This window comes from Protopterus annectens, chromosome 1.part0 (assembly GCF_019279795.1).
Source record: "Protopterus annectens isolate FY-2018-M chromosome 1.part0, PAN1.0, whole genome shotgun sequence".
NCBI lineage: Eukaryota > Metazoa > Chordata > Ceratodontiformes > Protopteridae > Protopterus > Protopterus annectens.
Window position 1 is genome coordinate 156,914,695 of NC_056725.1, and position 24,177 is coordinate 156,938,871.

Sequence of the window (24,177 nt, forward strand, 5' to 3'; positions counted from 1 at the left end):
CTGCAAGGCTATGGAGCGCATCATCATGGAACTCATTAACAAAGACAGTGGGAACCTCCAAACACTTGACCTGACCCAGTTCGGCTTTGTTAAGGGCACATCATGCCTACTAAACCTGGTTGACTTCTTCGAGACAGTTACCAAGGCCATAGACGAGGGAAAGGTGGTTCACACAGCCTACCTTGATCTCGCCAAGGCATTCAACACCATTACTCACTCAGGTAATATAGAAAAACTCACCAGCCTGAACATAAACGCTTACGTCACAAGATGGGTTGCCATCTGGCTTAGAGACAGAACTCACACATTAAGAATAGCGGGCTCCAGGTCTGACTCTAAACCAGTCACAAGTGGTGTCCTGCAAGGCTCAGTTCTGGGGCCCCTACTGTTCAGCATATATTTCTCAGAAGTACAGGCAAACACAGGAGGACTACAGCTAACCAAGTTCGCCGATGACTGCAAACTGGGAGCCATAATTGACTCTCCGGCTGACACGAACATCCTCCAAGAAGACCTTACTGAGACAGACACCTGGTGGCAAAGTCATGGCCTCAAGCTAAATGCCAAAAAATGCATAGTCATCCCGTTTGGGAAAAACAAAACACCCATGAATTACCACATAGGCGGCAGCCCCCTTAATACAGAAGAGGTAATAAGAGATCTGGGGACCCAGGTAGATAGTAATCTCTCCTTTGACAATCATATTGCAAAAGTAGTTAGGAAATCCTTCTATGTGGCCCATCTAATTACTAAAGGGTTCGCATCTAGAAATGAAGAGGTTATAGTGCCCCTCTACTCGTCACTCATCAGACCCATCATAGAGTACAATGCCCCATTTGGGATGTAACTCACAAGACACTTCCAACAGCTTGAAAGACCACAAAAGCACCTCACCAAGAGGATTACTAGCCTCAAACATATGTCCTATGCAGCCTAACTGAAAAAACTCTGGCTGTACTCAGTGGCATATTGCTTACTCAGAGGTGATCTCTGCCTGACTTACAAAGCCATGTCCAACTCAGAATTGATGGACATACTCCACCTAAAGAAATCCAAGTCACTGCGAGCCACGTGCTCTAGTGAACTAAACCTCGCCACAACAATAAATAGAACATGCTGGAGGGATAGATTCCTGTCACAGAGACTCCCCATGCTTTGGAACAAAATTCCTAACTACATTAGGCAGAGCCCCTCACTAACACTCTTCAAGAGAAGTCTTGACGAGTGGATGGGTAACAGAAAGCACACCTCTGGGATCACTTCATTGGTACTGCTTGACAGAGGCTCAGTTAATTAATCAATGGGGCGGTGAAAGCCGACACACTCTGGCTAGGCTTATAAATGCCCTCGGGCAGATAGCCTAGTACCTACCTATGAACCTATGAACCTATAAAATTAGAAAATTGACAGTATAGCAGTTTTTGATTTTGCATGAATTTTCTGAATGCTATGACATCTGAAACTTAAACTTCTGTCTTACTCTATTCCTTAATGATTTGCCATAAAACCACAAAATTTATTAGGAACAGACCAAATATATGAGGCAAAAATCTGGACATTCTACAAAAAAGTGGACAGTTTAGAGGTATGACTGAGACATGAAAGAGAAAAACAATAAGAAAGTATTTAAAGGATTACTTAGTTTTGTGAGTAGAAGGACAGTAATTAATATATAGCATGTAATAACTAGGATAGCACAGTGGCACAGTGTGTAATGTTGTTACTTCACAGCAAGAGGTTCCTTAGTTCAATTCTCAGCTGGGGTGCCTTCTGTGCAGAGTCTGCATGTCCTGCCTGTGTTCAAGTGGGTTTCTTATGGGTGCTCCAGTCTCATCCCACAGTCCAAAGACATGCAGTAGGTGGACTGAACATGCTAAATTGGCCATAGGTGTGAATGTGTGGTGTGAATGAACTACAGAGGTGAGACAGGGCTAGCCACCTAGTGGTATAAACCTTGGCTCTAGATGATGGTCACTGTTGTTGTCACAAAACCTTATATTCTAGTAAGTTTATAAAAGCAATATTTAAAATTTGTCACAATTTTTTGGCTGAGGTGCCTTCTGTGCAGTCTGCATGTCCTCCCTGTGTACACATGGGTTTCTTCTAGTGCTCCTGTCTCCCTCCCACACCCTCCGCTATTTAAATATACCAACTCCGAGATTGCACTACATTGCAGTAAAGGGAAATCTTCCTGTTCTGCGCTCTATGGAGATCCCCATTCAGACCGTTTGAGCTTTTAAAAGTTCGATCATATAGTCTCAACAATATGAAAGTTGAGCTTTTAAAAGTTCGACAATCTGAAGAGGACCCATATATATATATATATATATATATATATATATATATATATATATATGTGTGTGTGTGTGTGTGTATGTATATATATATATATATATATATATATATATATATATATATACACACACACACGGATATGTATGTGTATGTGTGTGTGTGTGTGTGTGTGTGTGTGTGTGTGTGTGTGTGTGTGTGTGTGTATATATATATATATATATATATATATATATATATATATATATATATATACACACACACACACACACACACACATATATACAAACAAATATAGACAGAAAGGGAGATATATATATATATATATATATATATATATATACCTCTAGCAAACTAAGAAAGGTATACTATTACCTAACCTACTTTTGTCTGCAATGACTTCAGCTAAATCTTAACCATGAAAATTTTAATGGTTAAATTAAGGATGACGGCTTATTTTGTTTAGAACATAATGTCCTAGGACATGTGAATGGCTCTATTAGGGAGGATTTTTCATTATGCAGCCGTAAAAGGGGAAAGGAATGACCACCTACCAGTTTCATGCTGACAAGTCTTCTGTGGAAGCGAGCAACACGGCTGAAAACCTCTTGACAGTACTGAAGCAGGTCCTGGAGCTTGTTTTCTAAACACTCTGCATCCATAGGCTCACTTTTCTGAATCAACAGCTCACCAAACACCAGCAACTGGTCTATGCGTTCTGTATTGCGCTGGATGTCTTGCTCAAACGCCTGAAAAATCAAGATCAGGTGAATTATAAGGGTACAGAGTAATCTGATTTTAAGCTATAGAAAAGTATACATTTTATACAATATGGCATCTTTTTTGCCATCACTTTGCATTTCTTTAAGACAGTAGCATATTTCTTCAATAAAACACTCATCTCAATTTTCTGGAAGGCCTGTAAACCTCTGGAATCTTCCAAACCAGAAGTTTCTGGCCTTCCTCTCTATCATCAGGTACAGCTTTCTAAGGCCCCTCTCAGCTCAACTCATCCTCACAGTCTATGTAGACCTATATTTGCATGTACCAAGGTCCCTGTTGTTGTTGTCACTCTGGCAAGAGAAAAGCATAAATCTACAAGTTCCTTTTACCTGTAATAGTAGATATTTGTAAAACACCCTGCCTTACCATATGGGTAGTAGTGCCTTGCTACTCCCCCCTTTGGTAGTCTGTGAAAGCTCAGAACTCCTCCCACTGCCTGTCTGTAAGGATGAAGGACCAATCACCTGGCAGGACCAGGACACCCCTTCACATTCATAGACAGGACCCATTCTAGCATCTCATAGGAAGAGTAGATGGAAACACAGGTCTTGCTAACACCTACTATTCCAAATAAAATAAAATAAAACAACACACACACACACACACACACACACACACACACACACACACACACACACACACACACACACACACACACACACACACACACACACACACACCAAACATGGTTGCTGAACAAAAACACAACAGCTACTCCAACAACAAATATATACACCAAGCAAAAGGGGGGTGGTGGGAGGGTACTGCCAGTAAGGTAGTATGTTCTATGAACATCTACTGTTACAGCTAAGTGGAACTTCCTCAACTCTTCAAAGTTCCATAAATAAACTGCCTTACTAGTATGTGGGTAGATCCCCCAAAGCTTACTCAACCTGGCAACCTGGGGAAGAGGAAGGACCAGGGTCCAGGAAACCCTGAAGAATGATCCTTATGAAGCCCGCTTTAGATATAGAAATGCATCCAGTTTCTAGCACTTTGTGACGGTATGGATGGAAGACCAAGTTATTGCTTCTAGAATACTTCTACAGTCCACTCCTTTCCAATATGCAACTGAAGAGGAAAAAGACTCTGGTGGAATGTGCCTTTACCTTGCCTGAATTCATCTTGCAATGGTGGGTGTAACAAAAACACCAACATAGGACAACCATCATGCAATGCATTGCTCAGACAGCTTGACCTTTCTTTGCCTCAGAAAAGGAAATAAAAAGCCTTTCAGCCTTCCTGAAGAGCTTTGCTATGCCAAAGTAGTACCTGAGCTGCCTACGCACATCCAAAGTATAGAGTATCCTCTCTCTCCCTTATTCTTAGTTTCTAGAAAGAACACAGAATATCAATCGACTGATGGAGATTGAATTCTGAGATCACTTTCAGCATGAAAGAAGTATTAGTGCATAGCACAACTTTACCAATGTGGAAAATCATGTAGGGTTGTCCCACCATGAAAGCTTTCAGCTCAGTAACTTGCCTTGCAGATGTCAGAGCAATTATCTAAACAGTTTTCCATGTTAAGAATTTGAAAATAATTTAAAAATGAGCACGTGTTACTGGTTCAAAAGGGAATAAAGTCAATTTTCCAAGAACATAATTGAGGTCCCAAGAAGGAGGAATTTGCTTGCATGGGGGCCTCATGTGCAGTACTTCTTTCATTAACTCTTTTACCAAAAGAGAAGATGAAAGAGGAGGATCCACTGGCAGACAAGCAGAGATGGTTACTAAATGCACCTTAATGGATGCATACAATAAGCCATCCTGAAGTAGCTCACACAAATATTTCAGGACCAGAGGGATATTAACCTTAGTGGAGCCACTGATTCCATTTAGGTAGCATTTAGAAAACCTCAAACAGCTGTAAATATAAGATTTTCTAGTAGCAGGTTTTCTAGCATTCTTTAATACCTGCTGCAAACCCTTATGAAACTAATGCCTAAATGGAGTAATGAATGAGTCTTCCAGGCTGTCAATTGAAATTTCTCCAAATTGGGATGACCAATTGCTCCTGAGACTGTGTGAGCAAGTCAGAATGTGAAAAAGTCTGTGGTAATTGTTCTTAGCCAATACCATTAGCAGGTTGAACCAAGGCTGCCTGGGCCAATATGGAATCGCTAGAGTTATCTGTGGCATTTCTCTTTGAACCTTCAGAAGTAAATTGTGAATCAGTGGAAAGGGTGGAAACACAGAGAAACATCCCCATCCAAGGGAAAGAGAATGCATCTATCCTCCAAGCATGGCCGCAAGTATGTCTGGAACACAATTTCTCCAGCTGTCTATTTTGAAAGGAGGTGAACAGATCTACTTGAGGTGTTCCCTACATCTGGACTATATCCTGGAATACCACTGCCTTGAGCTTCCACTTTTGCAAGTCTGTCCAAACTGTCTGTGACAATGTTCTGCTCTGATGATAAGCTGCCTGAAGAGTCAGACAATACTGAGATGCCTGCTGCAAGGCTATCATTGCCAACCAGTAGAGAGGGTAAGACCTCATAGCTCCTTGTTTGTTGAGGTACTACATCACTGCGGTGTTGTCCATAACCACAAGAATAGGACCTGGAGTCGAAAAAGTGGTGATTCACTGCTGACATCCCCTTGAAATTGATGTGTTCCAATCATCCTTAGCCCCCCTCTCCCCAAGTGGTGTGAACTTGCATTCCCCCTTGACACAGCTCCTCATGTGAGTTCTGATGAATTTGACTGGACAAAGCTGTACTGGCACAGGAGGAGAGGGGAGAAAGGAAGCCTTGGGTTGATACTCAGTTGTTCTATTCACCATTGTAACTCTCCTATGATGAAGAGCAGTATCAGCAACTGGGATTCCAAGTATAAAGATGCTTGGTCCAACAATTTTAGACATTACATTTAATTTTTCTTACGTGAAGATGGACCAGTGGTACCTTGAGAATCATGGACAACATCAGTCAAAGACTTTTTAGGAATTCTCTCACACAAGTGACATTACTCATGGAGAATTTCAGAAACGCTGTTTAGCAGAACAGGACATTCTCTTCAGGCAGAAAGGCCATTCTCTTGTTGCAGTCAATCAAGAAACCCAGAAAGAGAAGTATTTGTGAGGGTGTCAGACACGACTTAAGAGGTTCAACTTGAACCCTAGCTGGGAGAGTAAGATCAAGACCTTCTCTAGTGATTCAAAACACCTGAACGCAGACTGCACAGCTCAGCATGTCATCCAAGTATGGAAAGATGTGGATGCCAAGAGTCTGATGGTGAGCCACTACCAAGGCAAGGCATTTGGTGAACACTCATGGTACAGTGGATTGCCCAATGGGTAGTACAGAAAACTGATAGGGCAAACTAGATACAACAAATCTCAGACATCTCCTGAAGCGATGATCAATGGGAGTATAATGATAGGCATCCTTCAAGTCCAAGGTCACCATGAAGCAGTGGTCTGGGAGCAGAGGAAGCACTACCTGCAGGGAGAGAATCTTGAACTTAGGGACCTTGACAAATGTATTCAGTAAAGAAAGGTCCAACACAGACCTCCATGACTGCTCTTTTTTTTTGGGAAACAAGAAAATTCTGGAGTAGAAACCTGTCATTCTTTCCAAAGTACTGAGCTCTCAGACTATGCATCTCAGGCAGATATGTCCCTAGTCTTAAGCAGTATTTTACCTTCAGCTAGGATGATGCCTCAATACAAACAGAAAATGATTGACTTCAATAACTGGCTTAATTTCTGGTGTCATTCTAAGGGTTCTAGTATCTGTCAGCTTGGGATGACATGATCAACAGACCTCGATGCTTTGCCAGAGATGGTATTCATCTTTTGCCCCTGGGATTTTGGCTACTGGCTAAGGCTCTTGCCTGTTTTAGGCAGTGTCTCAAGGATAAAATTCCCGGATGTAAAAACTCCATCTAAAAACAAACTCAAAGTTATGCTGCTAAATGGTAGGAGTCTTCACACGAAACTGCAATCACTGGAAGCAGTCTTCACCTTGGAAGACGCAGACATTTGTGCAGACACAGAGACCTTGTTCAAATCTGCGGAGAGCACCCCAGCCATACCGGGTTACACCTCCTTCCACACATTTAGACCACAAACTGAAGGTGTGAAAACTAAAGCAGGTGGTGTATCAATATTCATTAAAGATAAATACACCTCCAGATTGGTTAAACAGCATGATTCCTTGGAGATACTTCAGGTGTAATTAACTGTTGGTAAGACACCTATTCAAGTCATTGCCAGTTACAGGACCCCCTCCATGAAACAAGACACCCACTCTGCCTATTTGGAGACTATCAAGATACACCCGAACACCATGGTTTTGGGTACATTTCAACTACCCATCCATTAACAGGATAAATTACTCGTGCTCAAACTCACTTGCCCAGAGGTTCCTCATCTTTGTTAACTGCAATGCCCTGGACCAGTAAGTTGACACCCCCACAAGGGGAGCCAACATTCTGGATCTGATACTTACCAATATGGGAGACCACTGTAGCACTCCCACTGTGAGGTCTTCCCTGGTGAGATCTGACCCTAAATCAGTCTCATTTGAACTATCACACCTGACACCCCCCCCCATTTGAAGTAACTATCACACCTGACCCCCCCCCCCAGCAGCAACTAAACTAAAAAACTTCTCCAAAGCAGATTATAACCTCTTATGGGGATGGTATAAATATAGTACAGTTGTGTACCTAACATAAAAGTAGTTGTTTTGAGTGTATTCACTGTTGCAGTCATTACACTTGGGTTATCCTGCTGGCAGGCTACCCGCAGTTGGCCTGAATTCCAAAGTCCTTGTCCAGCGTTGGTTGCTGTCGCCTCTTCCCTGACGTCAGTGGGCCAGGGGTATATAAGATGCAGCCGATGCCATTTTCTTCAGTTTTTCTTGCCCCAGATGTCAGGTGCCCCCAAAAGGGTAGGCTAAAAACATTGCTTAAAAAAAGCATGCACTAAAATAAACATTACCTTCATCTACAAGCAAATACACCACATAGGTTGTATAGAATAGAAAAGTACAGATAAGTCCCAGCAAAGAAAGGGGGATGGTGGGTGGGTAACCTGGACTGCAACAGCGAATACACTCAAACATCTACATTTATGATAGGTACACAACTGTACTATGTTCATCGTGTTTCACTGTTGCAGTCATTACACTTGGGTTGAATCCCAAAGCTGAGGTTGGGCGGCTGGGTCTAAATAGAATTAGAAGTGGCTATGAGGCCCTGCAGAACTGCAGTGGCAAAGCCTACTCTGGATTTAGAGTAAAGAGGTAAGTGGTAGTGCTTAGTAAAATTGTGCACTGAAGTCCAAGTTGTAGCCTCCAAAATATCCTTGGTTGGTACTCCTCTGAGGAAGGCTGCTGAGGTGGCTGCTGCCCTGGTCGGATGTGGTCTAATGCCCTTAGGCACTGATTTGCCATGTTGTGAATAGCAGAAACGAATGCAGTGTCCTATCCATTTTGAAATAGTCTGCTTTGAGATAGCCTTTCCTTGTGATCCAGCAGCATATGCCACTAAAAGTTGCTCAGTCTTTCTGAAAGCTTTAGTTTTGTCCAAGTAGAAGCGTAGCTGTCTGTGTATATCCAAACAATGCAGAAGTCTCTCCCCTTTATTCTGTGGGTTTGGATAAAAAGTAGGCAAATGAATGGTTTGGTCAAGAGCCACACTGGACACTACCTTAGGCATAAATGTTGGGTTTGTCCTTAGAGAAACCCTATCTGGATGGAAGATAATAAAAGGTTCCACAGCCAGTAATGCCTGTAACTCTGAGACTCTTCTGGCTGAAGTTATTGCTAGCAGCAGAGATGTTTTCCATGATAAGAATTTTATCTCAGCTGTATTGGCTGGCTCAAAAAGAGGCAAGTGTGAGTTTTTCCAAGACAAAATTGAGGTCCCATGCAGGTATTGATGCTCTCCTTGGAGGTCTTATGTTTTTGGCCCCTCTAAGGTACTGCCTAAGCAAAGGATGTGAAAAAATAGGAGGGTCCGTATTGTAATGAGCTGGAATGGCAGGGGCATGGATCTTAATTGATGAGAAGTATAGGCCTTTGTCCAGCATCTCAGTTAGGTATTGTAAAATCTGAGTAATATTTGGTGCAAGCGTGTCAATTCCTTGTGCCTGGTTCCAAGCACAGAATCTCTTCCATTTTTCTGCATAGGATTTTCTGGTGCTGGGCCTCCTGGCCTCCAAAATAACATCCATAACCACTTTAGAGAGAGGTGTATTCTGAATGGTTACACTATCCGCCATGCAGCCAGATTTAGGGTCCTGAGTTGGATGTGCAGGATCTGATTGTTTTGTTGGGTCAGTAAATGAAGAATTTGAGGCAATGTCCAGGCTGGGCCTTGAGACAAGATCCTTAGGATTGGGTACCAGTGCTGGTGTGGCCAATCTGGGGCAATCAGTATAATTTGTGGCTTCTCTTGTCTGACCTTTAGGAGTACCTTGGGGAGGAGAGGCAGTGGAGGAAAGGCATATACTGTAAGGTTGTTCCAGCTGAATGACAAAGCATCCACTTTCCATGCTTGTTTGTGATAAGTCCCTGTGCAGAATCTCTGTAGTTGGCAGTTGTGAGGGGAGGCAAATAGATCTATGTCTGGGCATCCCCATTTCCTTGTTAGCATGTTGAACATTTGTGGATCTAGTTTCCACTCGTGAGGATCCATGAGGTTTCTGCTTAGTTCATCTGCCAGAGCATTTGCTTTTCCTGGCAGGAATTGTGCTTGCAGGTGTACTTGGTAAGTCAATGCTGTGTTCCACAAAATCATGGCTTGTCTGCAGAGGGGGTAAAAATGTGTGCCTCCCTGCTTGTTTATGTACCACATGACTGTAGTATTGTCCGTCTTTATCAGCAGTTGTCCTGGATGAAGTAGGTCCTTGAAGGCTGTCAGGGCATTTTGTACAGCTAGCATCTCTTTTTGACTGATGTGAAGATGCCTTTGGCTTGCGGGCCATATGCCCTGAATACATTTTCCTGCCATGTGGGCCCCCCAGGCATAATCTGATGCATCTGTTGTTAGTGTTTGCATGGCTGTGGGTAAAGTGAATGGCTGTCCCTTGTTGTGGTGACAGGCCTGTGCCCACCATCGAAACTCCTGTTGCAGGCAGGGAATGAATGAAATTAATGATTCCAGGCTGTGGCAATGTTGAGTCCAAACACTTTTTAGATACCATTGTAGCTTCCTCATATGCAGTCTTGCATATGGAATTAGCAGAATGCAGGATGCCATGTAGCCCAGAGCCTGCAGAATTTTTCTTGCAGATAACTGGGTCTATGTTGCCATGCTTTCGAAGTAAGAAGTCAGTTGCCTTGGTTTGTCTGGCGTGAGATAAGCCATCTGGGCAGTTGTATTTAAGCTTGCACCCAGGAATATTATCTCTTGAGAGGGTACTAGTTTTAATTTATTTTCGTTTACTGTGTACCCTAGGCAAATTAGTAATCTTTTTACAAACACCAGATGCTTTAGTAGAATGTCTTTGGTCTCTGCTTGAATAAGGCAGTCGTCCAAGTAGGGATATATTTGAATTCTTCTTTGTCTGCAAAATGCAATTACTGGTGCCAGGCATTTTGTGAAGACCCTGGGCACAGTAGATAAGCCAATGGGCAGTGCAGAGAATTGGTAGTGCATTGAGCCAGCTATGAATCTGAGGTATCTTCTGCAAGATTGTCTGATTGGGACATGCAGGTATGCCTCTTTGAGGTCCAAAGTTACAAGCCAAGCCTTCTTGCCCAGCATGGGCAGAAGCTGTTGCAGAGTCAACATTTTGAATTTTGGAATGTCCAGAAAAGTATTTATAATAGACAGGTCCAGAATTGGTCTCCAGGCTTTGTCCTTTCTTGGTACTAAGAAAAGTCTTGAGTAAAATCCTTGTCCCTGCTCTTGTTGTGGTACTGGCTGAATAGCCCTCATGTCCATGAGAGATGAAACTTGTTTTTGGGCCTCTGCCCATTGATTGTGTGGCAGGTCTGGCATACCTTTTGCCTTTGGAAGGGTGTGAAAGTGGAACCTGTAGCCCTGAGAGACTATATTTAAGACCCATTTGTCCTGGGTGATCATGTGCCAATTTTGTGAAAAAAGTGCTAGCTTTCCCCCTAAGGGTGCTGCCAAAAGATAAGTCCTTGGCATTGGCAGAGGGAAGTCATTGGGACTGTTTCCTATATGGCTGTGATTTGTCGTCTCTGCTTTTGGAGGTAGAAGCACCCCATTGTTTGGACCTGTATGAGCCCCGGGGCTGTTATCTGCCTCTAGGGCGTCTGTATCTGCCTCTTTGTGGCCTGTCTGACACTGGAAAGGACCAATTCTTAGAAGGCCAGTTCCTGCGAAATCTGGGTGGCTCTACCTGTAAGAAATCCTTTACTGTCTGCATAGATTTAACTTTGTCCTCCATTTTCTTCAACACCTCTTCTGCCTTAACACCAAACAAAGTATCATGCTGTAATGGAGCATCTAATAATTTTGCTTTAACATGATCAGGCAGATTCTGTTCCTTTAACCAAGCATGCCTTCTAATGACAGAACCTGTAACAGCGGCCCTGCAAGAGGCCTCCAGTGAAGCAAAACAACATTGTAAAGTATGCTTTCCCACTTGTTCAGCTGCATGCAATAAATCCTGCATTTCCTTGTTCTCAGAACATTCAGAATTTGTCAACATTTTCTGTTTTAGCAGTGACATTAAGTATTGCTGATATTTAAGCCTATGAAACTGGCAATTTAAAGCCCTTACAGCCAAGGTAGCAGAAGTGTAAACTTTTTTCCCCCATCTGTCCAGTGCCCTTGAATCCCTATCTGAGGGGACAGGGTTTTTTGCAATAGAGGCCTTGACCCCTTTGGGACCCTGAGATATAGTTTCTGGGTCAGCAGCCGGGTTTTTGTATAGAAATTTATGAGAATCTGGAACCCTGTAGTATCTGTCTGGCTTAACAGGTGCAGGAGGTAAGGAGCCGGGAGACAGTCTGGACTCTGAAAATACATCACCTACAATGTCTAGAACAGGTGGAATAGCAAGAGGTCTGTGCTGAGGTCGTAGAAGAAAGTCTCTGAGCCTCTTCTTAAATTCTGAGTAATCTTGACTCTCCCAGTGGAAATGCTCCCTCATGGTATGCAGGGTTTCCCCAAAGGAATAATCCTCAGGAGGAGAAGCTGAAGGAATTGATTATTCAGCATCAGAATCCTCATAGGAAGGAAAAGTGTATCCCTGTTCTGAAGAGGAGTCAGAGGAAATGGAAACCTGATCAGAGGAATCATATTCAGTGTCTTACCTAGGCCTCTTATCAGGAGGGGGATGGGAACCCCTGATCAAAGTAATTAGGTCTTCGGCCATTTTGAGCATCTGTTTCTTAGGCATGGAAGTCTGTCCTGGAGAATGCTGTACTTGCTTCCTTGTCTTTAAAGCTATTTTAGTCTTTGTCTTGGATGCAGAAGTTGGCTTGATATAAAGCTGTGTAGGTCTGAAAACCCCCTCAGAAGCTGATGCCTGCTCAGCGGCTCCAGACCCATCTGAGGGATTGGTTTCCGAAGGCCCACTACCTTGAGTATCCAAAGCCTAGTTGTCTCCACGTGGGAGTCGGAGGCGGCCTGTGGCTCTGAGGTAGCGGGTGTCAGAGGCTGCGAAAGTGCCTCACTGAGTACCGGCGAACTGGCGACTGACCTAGAAGAGACTTCGTCGTCAGTTTTGGACCTCGGATGCCTGTCCTTTTCTTTTTCCTTGCGCTTTTTATGAACTCCAGTCATCGGCTGTTCCGATTGCATTATATAGTTAAACCTTCGGCCAAAGTAATGAAATTCAAAATCGTACCGACGCTTAATAGTGCATTGGTTAAATCTAGCACAAAACCGACAACTAGCAACATCGTGGTCAGGGCCTAGGCAAGGAATACAGTAAGAATGAAAATCCTTATGAGGTATTTGCTTCCCACAAGAAATACAATTGTTAACTTTTTCTGACATCGGTCTGGAGCAAGAAAAACATTTCCCCAATGGAGTACTTAGCTTTATTGAAGACTTTGGATCTGAAATTCAATTTTGAAAATCTCAGGAGTCAACCGACCGGCACTTGCGGACTGCTTTTGCTTTGGGCACTGCGCGGCAAGAAAGACTGAAGAAAATGGCGTCAGCTGCATCTTATATACCCCTGGCCGACTGACGTCAGAGAAGGGGTGACAGCAGCCAACGCCGGAAAAGGACTTTGGAATTCAGGCTGACTGCGGGTAGCCTGCCAGCAGGATAACCCAAGTGTAATGACTGCAACAGTGAAACACGATGAACATCTTCACTGTACCTCCACCCTCAGCTGGAACTGGCAACTATGCTGAGTTCTACACCAATGCTTTATACAAACACCTGTATAACTGCATTGATTTGGCTGTACCTGACTGAACCAAAATAAGCTCCTCAAGAAAGAGCAAACCTGCTTGGTGGACAAAATAAGAGGAAGAAATTGTTATCAAAGAGTAAGATGGAGTGAGCCCTAAACTAGAAACACTCCCTCCTCAGCTTAAGAAGCTAATAAGACTTTTTGTAAAAAGTAAACTATGACTCCAAATTAGCTTCCTCAACTAAAGACAATCAAAAGGCATTTCTTAGTTACATTCATAACCTAAAAGGAAAGGTCCAGATTTGTGCCAAACTGGTAGTTAATGATACCACATATACTGAGTCTGTGGACATAGCTAACCTATTGGTGACAGGTTCTATGAAAACTTCCCTCCCTTATCCCCACCACACATACCCCATGACATCCCTACCACCTATCCCCTACCTTGTATCTATAAAGAGAAGGTCATAAAAGCCCTCTCTATGGGAACTGATAACATCCTAGGCTGCGTCCAACATGGGCTCCAACAAGAATTAGCAACACCATTGGGTACTCTTTTCAGTCATAGTCTAAGTACCGCCTTTGTCCTAGATGAATGGAAAATGGCCACCGTTATTCCCTTGCACAAAGGTGGTGCTTCCACTAACTCTGGGAACTATAGACCTATTAGCCTGACTAGCCTTATCTGTGAGGCCATGGAACCATTATCATGGACCTTATCAACAAAGATATAGGTAATCTCCAAACACTTGACCCTACTCAGTTTGGATTTGTCAAAGGGAGATCATGCCTGTTAAACCTGTGGACTTCTTCGAGACAGTCACTAAGGCACTGGATGAAGGGAAATCTGTGCATATAGCCTACCTAGACTTAGCCAAGACATTTTACACTATCCCCCACGCAGGCATCATTGACAAACTCATCCAGTTAGGTATCAACGCTTATATTGTTAGATGGGTTGCTAAATGGCTCACTGATGCAACCCATATAGTCAAAATAGGGGAATCCACCTCCAACAGCAGAAATGTAACCAGTGGTGTTCCACAGGGATCAGTCCTGGGACCTGTACTGTTTGGAATCTATTTCTCCAAAGTACAAGCAAAAACTAAAGGTCTGTGGCTGACAAAGTTTGCTGATGACTGCAAACTGGGAGTGGTCATAGAATCTCCAAATGATGTCAACATCCTGCAAGAGGGTCTTACACAAACAAATGATTGGTGCCAAAGTCATTCCTTAAACGGAATGCAAACAAATGTGTTATCCCTTTTGGTAAGGGTGATGTTCCTGCTAACTACTACATCAATAGCAGCACCTTAAGTTTGCACTGAGTGATGAGAGACCTGGGCACACAGGTTGACAACAGCCTTACCTTTGACTACCATTTCTCCACAGTGGTAAGAAGGTCATTCTACATTGCTATCTCATAAGTAAGGGCATTGCCTCCAGAAAAAAATAAGTTATAAACTCCCTGTACTCTTCCCTCATCAGGCCAATAATTGAGTACAATGCCCCTTTTGGTATTTGTACCTTTCCAAGCACCTGCAGCAACTGGAGAAACCACAAAGTTTCCTTACAAGGAAAATTCAAGGTCTTCAGCATCTGTCCTATATGGATCATCTGAAATCAATGTCACTTTACTCTGTTTCATACAGACTACTCAGATGCAATCTCTGCCCTTGCACATAAAGCAATCTCTGACCCTGTTTTATTGGAAATGCTGCATCTCCATAAGTCAAATGGTACATAGTTTACTTGCTCTAAAGACCTTAACCTGGTATGTGACATTAATAGAACCTGCTAAAGGAACAGATTTGTCTTCCAGAGGTTACCACACCTTTGGAACAGACTGCCACTTCATGTCAAACAGAGCACCTCATTAGCCCACTTTGAGCAAAATCTGGACGACTGGATGAGTAACCATAAATTCACAATGGGGGTTCCACCTGTATCCCTCTTGGACAGGGACAATAGATGCTAATTGTGGAAATAAGGGTAGAACTTGGCTAGGCTTGTAAGGGCCCTAGGGCCATTAGCCTAGCAACTTCTTATGTTCCTATGATCCTAAGAAGTAGGGACTGGTTCTATGACCCCTGAGTCCAGCATTGGCTGGAAAAAGGGAGGGAATAACAAAGTCTGGTCTGGCAGATGAGGGGGAACTCCCTGTGGTTTTTTCACTGCAATCTGTAACCCCAGCCAAAAATGTTTAGCACCCATTTGATGGAAACCACTGGTTGAGAGCTAACTTGATAGAAGAGACACCCAAAAGGGGCTTGATAAAGATGGTTACAGTGCCTGGGCATAGTCGTAAGTTAAGCGGGAGGTATTCTTTTTAGGAAAGGAATACTTGTTCAACTCGGTGTTGTCATCCTGCCATTTCCTTATATTGCCTTGGTTTTTGTACAGCTGGGATTTCTGTTAGGCTGACAAAAGTTATCTTGCTTAAAGGAGGAGAACTTAGGAATATGAAACATTTTTTACACTCCTTGCATCAATTTACCTCTTTTTAAGGACCAGTCACAACTGACAATGCTGCACTTCTAGAAGTTGTATCAGCCCTCTCCACTGCACTTTTTATCTGATGTTTTGACACCTGAGAAACATTGGAGATAATATATTTAATAGAGACCTTTTGGTCTGCAGACAATGATGCAGAAAACTCACTTAAACTGTACATGCTTCTCACCACAAACTTCCACATAAAACACTGGTAGTTTAACACTTTAAAAGCTACAGTGCCAGACTGCAATGACTTCTTTCCCTGAGATTTTATCCACTTCCCCAGTTTATCTTGAGGGATGGGTTAGAAGACATGGTCTTCATATTAGCAAATGTCAGTTGGGACACTGAAACAGGGTCTGCAAATAAAGGGGCTTGGAGGCCATGCAAGGTTAAGCATACCTGAAATTTCTTAAACACTTTCTAGAGAAAGCATCAATAAAGAGAGAAACACTACAAGCTTTCCTGAAGACATCCTCCAATGCTGGAATCAATGCAGGAAAGGTCTCAATGTCCTCCAAGAGATCATAAACTCTGTTAATCTTGGGGCAGCCAAAAATAGCTGCCAGTTGAATACATCTCTATATCTAGTCTACATTTGGAAAGAAGAAAGCATCTCTTTTGGTACCTGTACCTGTTCATTATCCCAGGAACTTGACTGACTTGACTCAGACAGGTCACAATCATCAGACACAGGATCCCCATTAAAAAGAGGATCCATATCAGATTGGCTGCTGGTGGTGACCAGTGCTGAAAGCAACGGCATTACTCATAACACAGGTATGCACTCTGTAACCAAACTGCTTCAACGATGGATCTAGCCATAGCTACCATCTCTGGTGAAAAAAACATGCAGAGACTATTGTCCAACCATTTGGTGGGTCTTATGTCTCTTTTTGGCATACACTGCACTTGCAAAAGAATCCTCAGGGTGAAAAGTATCAATACTGGCAACAGATTCTGCATCCCTGACTTCCCCTACACCTGAAGGGTCTGTTTTCCCATACCCGCAGCAGGCAATGGTACAGCCCCACAGGATATTTCTGGCCCTTCTGTCATGCACAGTTGTGGTACTACAACCATTCCAGGGGATTTGAAGTAACAGAAGGTGAGTGATCTGACACCCTATTCAAAGCAAAGGCTACTGCGGAGTCACAAGATGGTTAAGGCTTTTTTTTTATTATACTTTCATTTTTAGGTGCAGATGGGAAGACAGTGAGTGTGTGTGGGTGTGTGTGTGTGTGTGTGTGTGTGTGTGTGTGTAACAGAAGCCATCAAGATAGGGGGCAAAAAACCTAGCATGAGCAATACAAAGTACTGGCTTGTACTGTCAGTCCAGTACAAAATGGACAAATCCCAAGTTCCCTCTAAATAGCAAACTGAAGTATATTTCTATAATGAAACTATATTGAATTCGGTATTGTGAAAAAAGACGGCACTTTCAGTAACTTAGCACAAAGCACAACAAATACATCACACAGACCAGAATAAATACATACATACATACATACATACATAAATAAATAAATAAAGGCTACTCTAGCCTAACATAAATACAAATAGTCCCAGATAGCCATAGACCAGGAATTAAGTGTAATATTAAGTAAAATTCCCTTCAGAAATGTCACACAAACAAAATAGTGTCAAAATCACAATTTAAATGAGAAATTTGTTTAAAATGTAAATCAAATCAATCCATAAAATAATAATAAATCCAAACCTTGGACAAGGAATTAGACATAAACTTAAGGAAAATCCTGTCAGAAATTATTCAAAAACAAAATGTTTCCCAAACGGCAATTTTAAATAAAAAATCATTTAGAATGTTGTAAATGTGTTCTATGACCACAAATAATTACAGCCCCAAAGAAAAAAAATTGCAGAAACAGCAAGTTTTCCAGTCAAAACTTTCAAAAGAAGCTTTTAATGGAAATAGCAGCCACAAATTACTTGTGGTTCTTGCAGCACGAGGCAACGAGAGGAACTGCACTAACATGGCCATAGTGCATAAACTCAATTCAACATTCATAAAAGACTTTAAAAGGGTTAAAACTCCCACAAAAAACTCCAAGATAGTTAAAATAAAGCGTTTTAAGACTTGTACTGTAAAAAAAAAAAATCACGGGAGAATATACACACAACGAACTGTCTTAGAAGGCTCTACTCTCATCTTTCACATGCATATTAATAAACTATTTCAACAGTTTTATGTTTTGAAAACTATTTAGTACACTGCCAGCATTGCACTTCTTCATAAATCCTCATCTCACATTACTATCCAACTCACTTTTATCCTGGGTTCCCTTCACTGGAAGAACGTCAAGCGGCCTCTCACCTTCTGTTAAATACCACAATAAGCAAATCTATCGCACTGTGTTCTAACTATACATGAGCTATCATCTCATGTATCACAGGCATTCCTTTCAACAATGGAAAATTGTCCAGTGTGTTGGAAGTATTAAATATGTAGGTGTGCCATGGAAAGCTCATTATCATTGTATATTCATGTTAATAAATCTGTAACACAGTGCAACCAGCATTTAGTCTGTACGTATAGAATATGAGACTACCTGCTACTTAATACAATGGTAAGTTCATGTTTATTTATTTATTTATTTTCCATTTGTTTACCGGGTTAGTCCAACCGGACAAAAAGTGACCACTTTCAGCAGAGGCCTGGGGAGAAAAGCTCCAAATACATAGTAAAAAATTATGAAAAAAAAAAAAAAAAATAATATAAACATAGCTATTTTGTACAAAGAGCATAGAACATATAAAAGGAGTAAAAATCAGAGTTTTACAACTGATGCAACATACAATGGTTAGAATACTGAGAAACAATTAAACAAGATATTATACAACAAATATAGCATTGCCTGAACATAAATTCAAAAAGAAGCTTCCACAGACGAACAGGATCATAAACTAGAAATCATTTTTTATATTTTTATTTTACATTTGTTGACCGGGATAGCCCGACTGGATGCATGTCCATTATCAGCGGAGGCCTGGGGAGAAAAGCTCCAAGGGTAAGCAGATACAGCATTACATAATACCAGCATTACATATTACAAACAGACTATTTACAGAGATTACATAAGTAAGCAAGTAAAACAAGTTCCACAGGTTAGAGTTAATCCCGAGCGTAAGTCAGGACTAAATTAAATTACACAGCAAGATGGTTAACAGATTTCTACACATTCTAGAGAGTTAGCCAGGCTTGATACAGTGACATAGCCAGTTAAGTGACAAATGTGAGTCTAGTTTTAAATTGACCTAAGGTGGAATGTAAGGTAATATCAGCTGGAAGAAAGTTTTAGGATCTACTTACAGAGTTTGCAAAGAGAGTGTCACCGGCTGTGTTATTAATTTTGCTAGTCTGAATTAGTAGTTTGTTACAGGATCGAAGCGGTCTAGGATTGTTATAGGTGGTTATAATATTTTTAAGTGCAGGAGTATTGTCCGGATTATAGAGGATTTTATAGGCCATAATCAGTTGGTTATACTGGATTAGGCTGGGTAGTTCAAGCCACCCAAGCTCGTTTAGATTGATGCAATGATGTGTCCTAAATGGCACGAGTGTATTTTGCTGATTTTACGCTGACCAACGAACTTTTAAATAAGTTGCTAACCTTATACGCAGTGGATTACTTTTTTCCTGCACCATCCTTCATTGTTGACAGTACTAGTGTTTTTACAAGTTAGAATAGGAGATGTTTTAGTAGGGATTTGAAAGTATGTTTACTATTTAGACATCTAACGTCAGGGCGTAGCGAGTTCCAGGGATTAGCAACTGCATAGGAATAAAGAGATTGGCCTGAGCTATTTAAGCTATTGGTAACAGTCAGTAGAGTGGTATTGGAAGATCTTAGTTGATGCGCAGTATTATGGAAGGTGAGCAGACCAGAGAGGGCAGGTATTTTATTTGGTTGGTATAGCAGTTGATGGATCAGGAGACATTTATTGTATTTTAGTAGATTAGGGAGTTCTAACCATCTTAGTTGTCTTAGGGAGAGGCAGTGATGAGAATGAAACTTAGCAATGGTTGCAAATTTTGAGATTTTATTGTAGCAGGTATATAGTTTCAGAAGGTCAGATTTGCTTAGGTTAGTTAAAACTGGGGAAGCGTATAGTAAGGAGGAGAGTATGAGAGATAGTGATTCGGGATTCCTCTATGAGGAAGGTCTTGCAGCGGTAGAGTGAACCTAGTTTTTTATGAACTTTGGCGATTGTTAGTGGTATATGTTATGAAATTTTAGGTTTTGGTCAATTGTTACACCTAGTAGCTAGGCTTGGGTTACTGGTGTGATAAGGGTATTGCTGGAGGATGTTAATGAGAATAGCAAGATGGGGTGAAAGTTTTGGATGGGTGGAAGATCATGAGTTGGGTCTTAGATGGGTTTAGTATGAATTGGGAGGAATTTAGCCATTTTTCTACAGTAGTAAAGGCTTCCTGGGTTCTGTCTTGGTGTAACTGTAGAGAGGGGGCTGAGCAAATAAGGGTGGTGTCATAAGCATACTGCACTATATTAGTTTGTTGGGTAGCCGAGGGGAGGTTATTGGTAAAGATGGAAAATAATAAGGGACCAAGAATGGATCCTTGCGGAACACATTGGCCCACTGGGAGGAGAGGGGAGAGAGAGTTATGCTACTTAACAGCTTGTTGCCAGAGGGACAGATAATTTTTAAACCACAGTAGTGAGTAGTTATCCAGATTGAGCTCAGAGTCAATAGTAATTTGCAGTGGAATACCGTGTCAAATGACAAGAGATACTAAGTTACCGAGATTTCTTTGTTGGTTGACGTGGTCAGTAAAGGATATAAGGGTAGAGGTGGTGCTATGGTTTGGCCGAAATTCATGTTGGGAATTTTCTAGTAGGTTATACTGAAGAAGATGATTTAGTAGTTGGGTGTGTATAGGGAGGGGAGATAGTACAGCTATGGGGCAATAATTGCTAAGTTCTGTCGAAGATCCACCTTTGTGTACGGGGACGACGTTCAGCTATGGATCTATTGATGAGTATGGAAATAGGGTAGGCGATGGCAGAGGCGGTAATCATTGGGAAGTTTATCAGCAGAGAGAGTGGTGGGTTTCAATTTAGCAAGGTGTTTACGAATTAGGTCAGTTGGAACTGGTTTGAGAGAAAACTGGGTGTTGGTCTTACAGTGACAGTTTTGTATTTGTAGTACTAGTAGTGGGGAAATTGTTGAATAACTTGTGGATGGAGGAGGTGAAATAGTCAAAATGGGTGGCAATATCATTGTTATCACCCTCAGCGTTAGGGTTTGGGGAGGTGTTTTTGCCTGGTTGGAGAATGTGGTTGACTGCGGACCAGAATTTTTGTGGATTGTTGTAGTGAGTTTTTTGTAGCCGGATATAATAACTTTTTTTGTCATTATGTATTTGTTTTTTTGTTTTGTTTCTGAGCTCTAGGAAGTATTGTCGATTTGTACTTGCTTTGTTGGTACGCCAGGTTGCCCAAGCTATGTCACGTTGTTTGAGTAGGGCTCTTGTGTCCTTGATTGAATTGATGTATAATTATTTACTATTTAATGTGAGTATAATTTGCATTGGTCTGTCATACGGTAACTTAAACAGTTAGTTACAGCAAAGCTTTTGGATTTACTTTAGCTGCATCCCCCCTGCAAGGAGCTCATCACTGTGACCTCAACAAGGAATTCAAATAGAGTCCACTCATGAACAAATTATTCTGATTACTCTTCAATTTCTTCTACAAATAGCTAAACCTACTAAACTTGTTTGAAAGCTTGAATGTCCTTAAATTTGGTTGGAGTAACAAACAAATACTGCTACTTTTTAGTATGGGACCCACATCACTGAATATCTGTCTCATCTGTAAGGAGCCTCAGATCTGCAGAAGACTGTTGCAAGCAGCTAAAAGTAATAACCAGTGCAGACACTGCTCTGCAACCACATAGTGAACAATGCAGTTCTAGATGCAGACTCAAAACAACAGATAGCAATTTTAGCTAGCTAATGGAATGCCATTTTTTTCCTAATCCACTGCTGACCACCAATTCCTACTCTTCACGGTTGCTCAAAAGACCATTTATTTGCAGTAGTATACAGGCCCATTTATTCCACCACGGTGACAGCCAAGCAAACTGGGAGGTTGAGCTATGATCAATGTATCAGGGATCAGGTCTTTGACATCTAACCACTCCCACGAGCAGGTTCTGAGCTCTACAATCACTGCTGACAGAGGGTAGGTACATCCATGCTACCTCTTATGCCAACCTCCTGTAATGCCACTACAGCATAGACTCACTAATCTATCTCCTGTGGGTGATATACCTGCAATCCTTAAGATGTCCTCAATGCCATATGCTAAGCTGCCCCGCCCACACACACAATGAACGGACTAGGGCACTCTCATCCTCCCCCATTCCCACCCAATCCCTCTAGCACCTGCACCACTAGGTAAACATGGATCATCTGGGGTACAGCCAGGGCTTCAATGCTCTACAGCATAGGGTCAGGGTATCTTGAACCTCCTTTTGAATCATTCTGTATGAGACATCAGTCACTTTTTCTTCCTGTACAAACTTTGTTCAGTTATTCGGTTTACAGATTTACATGGAGACTATCAAGCTCATTGTTGCTGTTAAATTATTTTGCTTGTTGCTACACTGGTCTTACCACAGTTAGGCATTCTCTTATACAGGTACTGTAATATTTCAGTGCAGAAACTTGCTTACAATTTGTTCTTTTTACCTTTTATTCTACTGTATTGAAGCTTTCTCCCTGGTAAACTAAAAATGAGCCACAATGGTTAAATCAGTCAATAGAATATAAAATATAAATATATTAATAAAAATAAAAAACATTTTCATGGAGCACACAACAAATTCCTTTTCACATCTGATGCAGTTTACGCAGGAGTTTTCTCAAAGTCAGTGAGAAAAGTTAATCTTACTTGGAGTGCTTTCATCTTGCTGGTGGAAGTGTTGCTAGAGAAATGTTCTACATTGGTCAACTTCAAGTCCATCTCTGTCAGCCAGACACTGATCATCTGTCTTTCATGTTCAAACTCTTCATGTTGGCTTATGAAATGCTAAAAAAAAAAAAAAATAATGCAAGCTCTCATTAATATGCAGTTTGTTACAGTGTAGACCGACATACATCATTCAACCCATAACTAATATTTCACGAAAGTGGCACCTGAAAAGTTTCTAAAAACACCCACAGCATTTCTTAAGGTTTGTTTGTAAACCCAGCCAAAATATTAAGTTACAATACTACTACAGAGCTAAGAACTGTCACACAACTGACACCATAGACATGTTCATATGAAAACAATGTGTAGATGAGAATTAAATGAAAAATGGTTTACTGATTAGCTCAGAATCACACATTTTGTGTGAACAAAGACATAGTGCCTAGACAGAGCCTTCCATGATGTGTCATGAGACAAATCAGTCATAGAAAGAAAACAATACCAACTAATACAGGACGAGAACTAAATGTACTGCTAACCCCCATGACCTTTGAGACACACTCCTCTTACAAGTTTACTTCTTTTTCTGTAACTAAATGCCTTCCTTTGTTCCTCAGTTTAAGACAAATGATTGTGTGTGTGTCTGTCTAACCTAGAACAGATGCAGGTATCGCAGTCTCACACAAGTTCTGAGGCTGCATTCAATTATTTTTGTTACAACAGAACAAAAAAAAATGTTCTGTGTACCTGTCTTTTCTCCCAAGGAAACATTTACCCACCGATTTTCGACCATAGCTTACTCTTACTTCACACCCACTTCCTGAATTTTCATGCCAACATACAGGGAAAATTTACTACTTAACCTCAACTCAGCAGCTTAGCATGCACTAACACTTAGCCTCCTCTCGGCAGTTTAGCATGGTCTGATGGGATGGGAGTTTAACCAAGTTATTTCCTGATGAAGGGCTCCGGTCATCTTATGGTACAGGCCCCCCTACATCAGCACTTTTTTGAGATTAGGGTTATCCAGTTCATCTGTAGGGCTTCTTGTATAAACTACATAATGACCCTTCAGATAATAAGGAAGTGGCTTTTGTACAAAAAACAAACAAGCAAACAAACACAGGCTTCCACGTGTGTTTTCTTTATAGATAGGAAATAAGTTTATCACAAGTCTATCAGAACATAAATAGGTGCATGGAAATGATGAAGAAAGATTGCACTAGCTTCAACAAAGATGACTCGGCTCCTGGAATGAATACATAAACTATCATGTTTTGTAAAGACAAATACATGACTACAAAATGTTAACTGTAGACACACTCCTGAAGTGTATACTACAAGCAA

At 41.5% G+C, this 24,177-nt stretch overlaps 1 protein-coding gene across 1 annotated transcript in view; it reads right to left on the bottom strand.

Moving 5' to 3' along the window:
• The window catches only part of LOC122787645 (nesprin-2-like), a 493,963-nt gene that overhangs the window by 109,430 nt on the left and 360,356 nt on the right, over positions 1-24,177 (bottom strand). Inside the window, exons 6-7 of the mRNA XM_044054502.1 lie at positions 22,810-22,947; positions 2,847-3,041 (exon numbers count right to left, since the gene is read on the bottom strand). Coding sequence (XP_043910437.1) covers positions 2,847-3,041; positions 22,810-22,947 — 333 coding nt within the window. The remainder of the gene's footprint in view (positions 1-2,846; positions 3,042-22,809; positions 22,948-24,177) is intronic.